The sequence below is a fragment of the Citrus clementina genome, unplaced genomic scaffold, assembly GCF_000493195.1.
Source record: "Citrus clementina cultivar Clemenules unplaced genomic scaffold, Citrus_clementina_v1.0 scaffold_2, whole genome shotgun sequence".
Taxonomy (NCBI): Eukaryota; Viridiplantae; Streptophyta; class Magnoliopsida; order Sapindales; family Rutaceae; genus Citrus; species Citrus x clementina.
This window is the reverse complement of record NW_006262688.1, coordinates 25,971,149-25,978,706: the sequence shown is the minus strand read 5'-3', so window position 1 is coordinate 25,978,706 and position 7,558 is coordinate 25,971,149. Positions and strand designations below refer to the sequence as shown.

General features: G+C 36.4%; 2 protein-coding genes across 3 annotated transcripts in view; both read right to left on the bottom strand.

Annotated features, from left to right (window-relative positions):
- LOC18052586 (serine/threonine-protein phosphatase 5) overlaps positions 1–1,978 on the bottom strand; it is a 9,105-nt gene extending 7,127 nt beyond the window's left edge. Inside the window, 5 exon segments of the mRNA XM_006447946.2 lie at positions 161–311; positions 476–547; positions 628–797; positions 1,076–1,243; positions 1,891–1,978. Of these exon segments, the coding sequence (XP_006448009.2) occupies positions 161–311; positions 476–547; positions 628–797; positions 1,076–1,154 (472 nt within the window). The 5' untranslated portion in view covers positions 1,155–1,243; positions 1,891–1,978.
- An 806-nt stretch (positions 1,979–2,784) lies between these two features.
- LOC18052585 (B-box zinc finger protein 22) lies at positions 2,785–5,330 on the bottom strand. Of its 2 annotated transcripts, none has more exons than XM_006447945.2 (3): positions 5,032–5,330; positions 3,443–3,892; positions 2,785–3,347 (listed from the first exon to the last, which is right to left on the bottom strand). In XM_006447945.2, the coding sequence occupies exons 1-3, from the start codon at positions 5,212–5,214 to the stop codon at positions 3,330–3,332; spliced, it is 651 nt and encodes a 216-aa protein (XP_006448008.1). In that variant the 5' UTR covers positions 5,215–5,330; the 3' UTR covers positions 2,785–3,329. The 2 variants fall into 2 exon arrangements, with proteins under 2 accessions (XP_006448008.1, XP_024047163.1); XM_024191395.1 differs by having other exon boundaries at positions 2,785–3,336; positions 5,032–5,319.
- Between the last annotated feature and the right edge of the window lie 2,228 nt (positions 5,331–7,558).

Here is a 7,558-nt window from a genome sequence, read left to right as displayed (position 1 = left end):
CAAAGCAATTTTATGGAAGTTATACGACAACAAGTAGAGATGCCAGTTCTTGGAAAAATAGACTTAAAGGACATATCAGGATTCGGGAAATAGAAAAAAGGGATCAGAAAATGAAGTGAAGGTTTCAGAAAAAAAGAAAGCTGGGAAAAGAAAAGGTTACGTATGGATAGATAGGCAATGGAATCTGTTAAGGAATGCCTTTAGGACTCAGGGACAGCAATTGTATATTAGAAATTTAGATTATTTAGTGATTTTTCACATTCCTTAACTTTGTGGGCAGCATCGGGATCATTTGGGGAAAGTTTCTTGACATAATTTTGGATATATTTTGGGGGGGGGGGGGGGGGGAGGAGAGGCGGAGTCTATCAGCACCTCACAAACAGTATTCATTCCCAAAACAACCCAAAAATAAATAATGGGTAGAAAGAATGGTCGATAATTCACAAACCAGTGAAAGACCCTTGATGAAAATTACCTGTTGGAAGTCCTTTAGTGCTTCTTTAAATTTCCCCATGGCAAGATAAGCTGCACCTCGCCTATAGTAACCCTGTGTTCAAAGAACTATCAGAAACAGTGTACATAAATTACATGCACAGGAGTTACAAAGATTTAATATGTGCAGCATGCCTTTGGATATCTTGGATCAATTTCAATAGCTTTTGAAGCATCCTGTATGGCGCTACCATACTCCTCCAGCTTCGTGTGGGCAAATGCACGGTTGGCATAATACACAGCATTCTGACTGTTTAATTCAATTGCTTGGGAATATAAATCAATAGCTTGGGAATATTTCTTGGCTGAAAAGTAGACAAACAAGATTAGCACAACTGAACATGCACACGGCAGGAACAAAAAGGCAGCAAAAGATTTAATCAAAAGACAGTACTCATATTATATCAAACAGTCAGATTTATTATAGAGAAAAAGGAAAGATAAGAGAAATACACTACTAAAAAATGCAGCTAAATAATGTTGATAAAAAATGAGTTAACATGATAAGCCATTGAATTTCACAAACTCCTAAACTAAAATGGCAATGGGTTGCTTAATTAAACAACAAAGGATAAGCTCGTACCTCTGAATGCTTCATTAGCAAGGGCTTTGAGTTCTTCAGCTCTTGAAACACTAGAATTTTCAGTTTCCATATTGGGCATAACTTTTATTGTCTTTGAGAAGTCAGGTTCAATGTTAGCAACCAATAGATATCCTAATTAAGATCTCATCCCCTTATCCAGTTCTCCCTCTATTCCAAAAGAAAAATAAATTAGCTGATAGCCTTGCCTTTTTTCATAGAATATGAAGCACGCCAATGCCAATTTACAATGCCCGAAAATGAGCGCAAAAACAACAGCGACGATTCCTGCGTGGGAAACCTACTTGAAACCCGCTACTCACAGTCAGCTGAACATCATTTGGTAGTACCAACCCAGACTATTATTCCTTATTCGGACTAATTAATAGCTACCAAGGTTATATTAGAGACAAAACAAAACAATCAACAGTAGTTGCAACACTTTACATTCGGCAGTAGAAACCAAAAATTAATAATTCAATGTTAAATAAAGTAAAAGTCTTTTCCGTTTCCCCCCCCCCCCCCAAAAAAAAAAGGAATCGGATTCATAACAGACCACCCACAACGCAACTCCCTTCCCCCAAAAAATTAATAACAATAATTATAAATGAACTATAAAAAATAAAATGCAGAAACGGTAAGATTAACAAGAAAGAAAAAATTAAAACGTTACATGCAAAGTCAAATGTTGAAGCACCATCAAGTTTTCTTTTTTAATAGCCAATACAAAAGAAATTTGCATAAACTTGGCTACAAAGACTTCGAAATGTTCGCTTAGTTTATGCTTATTAGTTGAGTGGGAGAACAGAAGAAAGTACCGGAGAGTGTTCGATCTTTTGACTCTGAGAGCGAGACAGGAGAAACCCTAAAGTTACAGGCTCTTGTTGCTTTTATATTTTTATTTTTATTTTTATTTTTTTGCTATATTATTATTATTATCAATTTGGTTTTATGTCAAGTAGTTTTGGGGTACTTTGGACTTTGGCCTGGAGTCGTTAAATGAAAATTGGAAGGAAAAATCTAGAGACGGGGACGAGAGCCGCTCATCTGTCACCAACTTTTTCTTCCTAGTACAATATTTTAACCATATTTCGTGTCTTGATAATATTTTTTATTACCATCAAATTTACAACAACCAATAACATGGGATTTAATAATCTACAACGGAAATATGAGAAATTCGGTAACTTTTAAAATAATATTAGTGCTATCTTTAATAGAACATAAAACTATAAACATATTTAAGTGCATAATATGTGCTAATTAATTCAGAAAATCTCTGAAGTAATTACAAACTATTTAATTTTAGTATCACTTGCATGAAATTTGATTGATGATTAAACATTTTTAGCGTCTGATATGTAATTAAAAGAACGTTTTCAAGCTCATATATACAATCCTCAAATTAAAATAAAAACAAAATTGCGATATATTGATTCATATTCAATAATCAATCAGAAAAACTTATCACCCTATCCATAACTTTTGACCAACGGACAAAAAGCACTTTGATCAAGCATATTCATAGATTATGCATGAGTTTTGCAATATCTGTGATCTATATACGTCTTAAAACTTGATGAATGAATTGAGCGCGATAAAATGGTACACAATTTCATATGCTACGCAATCATTAAATATATATTTTTTTTTATTGCATAAGATTATTGCTAAAACTACAACTCATATTACATGAGACTATAACTGATATTTATAAATCAGACTATTACTGGGACCGACTTACATCAATGTTAATGGAGATCTGTCCAGATTTTAATCATCATTAATATTCGAGGGATGTCTATTCCTTACTCTTGGGTAAGGGAGAAGATTACCTTCACTCAATTATAATTGAAGAAAGAAATACCCTCACATTGCACTTGTGGGGGTTCGAACTGCTGCCCTCCTAGAGCCCTGACCACTCCGCCAAAGGCCGAGTGGCTCTACACAATCATTAATTAAACAAGACAACGTCAGCTTCATTTAGCTTGTTTGTTCTCCCTCGTGCGACAGCTTTGGACTCCTATTGATTGTTACTTCCAATACCAAGATAATTGCTTCGAAAAACAAGATTCAAGTTGTCTCTTACATATAAGCGCAGCCCATGCCCCAAAGAGCATAGCACCAAAGGCATATTATACCGTAACTGTTGGCTCTTGCAATCGAAACAGATCTAGTATTAGTAGTAGCTCAGGCTGCAGCCTGCTGTCTTTATTGAGAAGCCGTTTCCTTTTGGCTTATGGAATTGCAAATCTTGTTACCTCCTGGAAAACCACTACAAGCCCAAATTCACAATCATTAGTAAGGAGAATTTTTATTCAAGCAAGCATGAGTGATCTCATCATCATCTCAGAAAAACAAGATATGTACCTTAGAGAAGGACACATTATCCATAAGCACGTAGTTTGGACTAAAATCTGTAGGAGTTAGATAGTCGTCCAAGTGCCAATCTGGGATATTATTCACGGTAGTTGTGTCTCCAGTCACAGATGGCATCTTACTTGTTGCTGGTGCTGAGACAGTCTCTACTCTGCCAATTTGTCCATGCAACATTCCGTTGGCTTCACAAGCAGTAGGAATGCTAGCATTCCTCTTGGAAATTGGCTGGGATGATTCTGTTTCAGAAGCATTTTCAATTGAATCTGACTTGTTCGTGGTTGTGGATACACAAGGTTCTGTCGCTCCAAGTCCTACTTTGACACCAGTCAGCAGAAACCGCTGATGACCGGAGACATAGGTGTTTGCGGTGTGGATGGCAACATCACATTTTCGACAAAATAAAGCTCGATCCTCTAGACAGAAGAAATAACCAGTAGTTTCCTACAGTATATAAAATAAGAAAGCATTACAACCTCAGCTTTAATACACATGTAAGAATACAATCACTAGGATATGTAAATACTAAGAGAAAGAGAGAAGGGAAAAAAAAATCCATATTTTTATAGCAGAACAAAATGCTTTCCCAGGAACAACACACAACGTATATTAACCAGTGACGATGCAATTGCATAGGCATAGGATCCAGTGGATCGAATTACTGGACAACTCAACATATTACATAAATGTGCAAGGAAGCATTTGCTGCACGCTTAGTTTCAATAATCCAGTCTTTAACGTGGAAAGCCAAAGGGATAATGAGGATCCATTTGTTGGAAGGTGGCTTAGTAGCAAGCAAAAGATAAGCAAAAGAGCACAAAGCATGCCCTTATCCTAAGATAAATAAGCTAATATAAATGCGTACTACTCTTTCAAATAAGATGCATATAATCCCAAGAATAGGAAATCTATAAAAACCAATTATGATGATACAGAAGCAATGGAAGAATCAAGTCAAAGGCTCAAAGCACAAGCCTTTATTAGAAAATCAAGGACAAATCTAAAAAGAGTGAAAACAAGAAGACATTCAATGTCACAGTGATAGAAAGTTCAAGGTTCTAAACTTGTGGCATCATCTCGAGTTTTGTTCTGCATCTTTCTGGGTTAACAAGTGCAAAATCCACCAACAACTTGGTGAAGGAACATGAATTGAAACGTGCATGTCTCTCCATGACTGTCTTTTGATACATAGCTTCAAGAGCTGAGTCCAGAGTGGAGCATCAAGAACTTTATAAACTATTAAGACCGTAACAAAGACCACCAACTAGCATACTATTAATCAGAAATTGGAATTAAAGTAACATACAGTAAATGACTCCAACGAACAAGAAAATTCCGAGTTCCAACCACCACCGGTCATCTTAACTGATCACTTAAGGCAAATTCTTTAATATCTTTTAACTCAACGAAAGTTCAACCACAATTAATCTAACCAAGTATTGATTATTAGCTATAATTCACCAGCCACTTAGTACATCGAATCTAAAATATAATTCAAAAAATTCATAATAATTAAAATTAACAACAACATCCTATAGCCAACTTTCAAGCAGAAGTAGCAATAAAACCGCGAGGACAGACACCTGGCAAATATCACACTTGGGCATCTGAGAAGATGAATGAGAAAGGGGAAGTCGCTGGTGCTTCTTAGCCAGCATGTTAGCTGAATGCACTTTCCGGTCACAGTCCCAGCAAAGCGCCGCCTCGTCGGCACAGCACAGCACCTTGGCCTCGGCTGCCTCGCACCCATTACACTGAATCCTCATCTTCTTCTTCAACGACAAAGTAGTTTGACTTCACGGAGGGAAGGGTTTAAGGAGTTATCACAAATGGAAAGATAACGCAGTTACGTGTCATGTCATGTTGAAGGGTTTAAGAGATTCCTACATAGAGTGCAGGGTCAAAGTCTTGGAAACGTATTAACCGACAACTCGGCAGATATTATAAGGACACGTGGTGCTTGTGTAAATCGCCGCTGCCACGCATGCTTGTGGAGGAAGCGGGCGAATTTGTGATGATGAAAATTATTGGTGAGTAATCTTATAGTCGATAAGACGATTGACACTAATAACTTGTGATGATGAAATTGATGATCACTTTATTTCTAGAAGCATAATAGTCCATTAATCTTTTCACATTTTTATGATAAACAAAATTTCTCTAATATTCAAAAAAATAATTTCATGTATTTGTCTCCCTTTCCTAACATTCTTATTCTTCGCAGCGAAGTTATGAGTGGACTAACCCAAGTCTCGGTACGTCTAGCCACGACCTATCTATTATTATTATTAGTTTTTTCATGTATCTCATATTAATAATTTCGTTTATGTAAAACAAGTCATTTTGAAAAATAAAACTCATTATATCTCATACTAAGTGCATTTTTAATTTTTTTATTAATAATTCTCTCGTACAATAAAAGAACACGTAACTAAAAAAAAAATCCAGTCCATCTCAAAAAATATTGCCAGCTTCGCTAATGCTTATTCTCCCTCCCATTTTCTATTTTAACTCTCATTCTTTAATCTGCTTATAATTTTCCAGTAAAATTAATGGGTGCAAAATTGCAAATGGAGAACCGTACAAGGAAACAATTCGTCGTCTCCTATTTATTTATTTTCTCTTATTATAGTGTTGAGTAAAAGATGAATAATAACACTTGATCAATCACCAAGATTGGTCAAAACAAACGCAAGAACAGAAAAGAACCAAGAACTGAAAGACCAAAAAATGAAGAAGATTTTAACGTGGTTCAGTACCAAGGTACTTACATCCACGGCTGAAGAACCCAAACGGGTGAAACTTTATTGCTTAAGACTGATTACAATGTGACCACAAATGTCAGAGAACAAATCTCACTAAACCAAGAATCCTCACTCTCAGTATTAGTCACTCAACTTAGTCGGAAAAAGATCACCAATGATCAGCCCTGGCTCTGCTATTTATACAGCTCTTGGTCATAACTAATTAACCACCTGCTGGCCCACATAAGCTGACTCACTGCCACCTCACCAGTAACAGAATGTAACTAACTCTTGGCTTCACATATAGGTACTATACTATACATACGTTTAGTAGCTTAAACGTTAAAAGAATTCAATATAATTATCATAATACAATAAAAACTCAATTCAATATATATATAAAAAACTGTAAAGAAGTGAGGAGTACAAAAGACAGAACCAAGCGGTCAGCCCCACCCATTAAAATTAAAAAAAAAAATTCCATATTCCAAAAATTACTACAATGGAACTTTAATTTATCATGTGCACCTTATTTTAAAAAAAAGGTCATGTGCGCATTTTAAAAAAAATTACTGAAACTATTTTTGTAAAAGGCTAAAAGTATTTTTAATGGACTTTCTTTTACTGCCTGATCTATCTTCAAATGTTAATGATTTGACCATTGTTCATCATAAGGAAAATGCTATTTACCCCGAGTTAAGTCTTAGGTCAAACCCCAAAAGTAATAAACGACATCGTTTCATTCTCTTTTTTCTCCTTATCCAAGTCCTAAAACGACGTCGTTTTGACGAAATTATTACAGCTGAAATTGGTTTCTCTTTGCCTTCGTCTCACAACCCCTTTCTCCTTCTGTTTCTCTGTTTCTTACAGACGAAATTTTCGCAGCAACCGTAAATGCCGAAACTCATCCTTCAACGACAATGCCGACACTCATCCTTGTTCAAACTTTTCTTGTTGTCTTTTGGTGGTGCCGATGGCTGGGTATTTGTGATGGAACCATGTGTGATGGTGGCTGCGAGGCTGATGGCTATCGGTGTGGTGGGTGCGTGATGGTGGCTGTGAAATGAAGGGGAAGGGAAACAGAGAAATAGAAGGAGAAAGGGGCTGTGAGGCGAAGGGAAAGAGAAAACAATTTGGGGCTGTTGTGAGACGAAGAGAAAACAAAGAGAAAGAGAGCAATTTGGGACTGTCGTTGATTTTGCCTCAACCAAGCTGTAACGTCTATCTCCACAATGAATGTGAAGCGCCAATCATTCATTGTGATATAAAGCCTCACAACATTCTGATGGATGAATTTTGGACTGCAAAAATCTCAGACTTCGGGCTGGCAAAGTTGTTGATGCCAGACCAAACAAGGACTTTCACA

Excerpts from the sequence above, each read along its gene's own strand:
- LOC18052585 (XM_024191395.1), bottom strand. The coding sequence starts at position 5,214 with ATGAGGATTCAGTGTAATGGGTGCGAGGCAGCCGAGGCCAAGGTGCTG. Across the intron at positions 3,893-5,031 it reads CCAAGTGTGATATTTGCCAG|GAAACTACTGGTTATTTCTT; the intron begins GTGTCTGTCCTC and ends TATATACTGTAG. Across the intron at positions 3,337-3,442 it reads ATAATGTGTCCTTCTCTAAG|GAGGTAACAAGATTTGCAAT; the intron begins GTACATATCTTG and ends GTGGTTTTCCAG.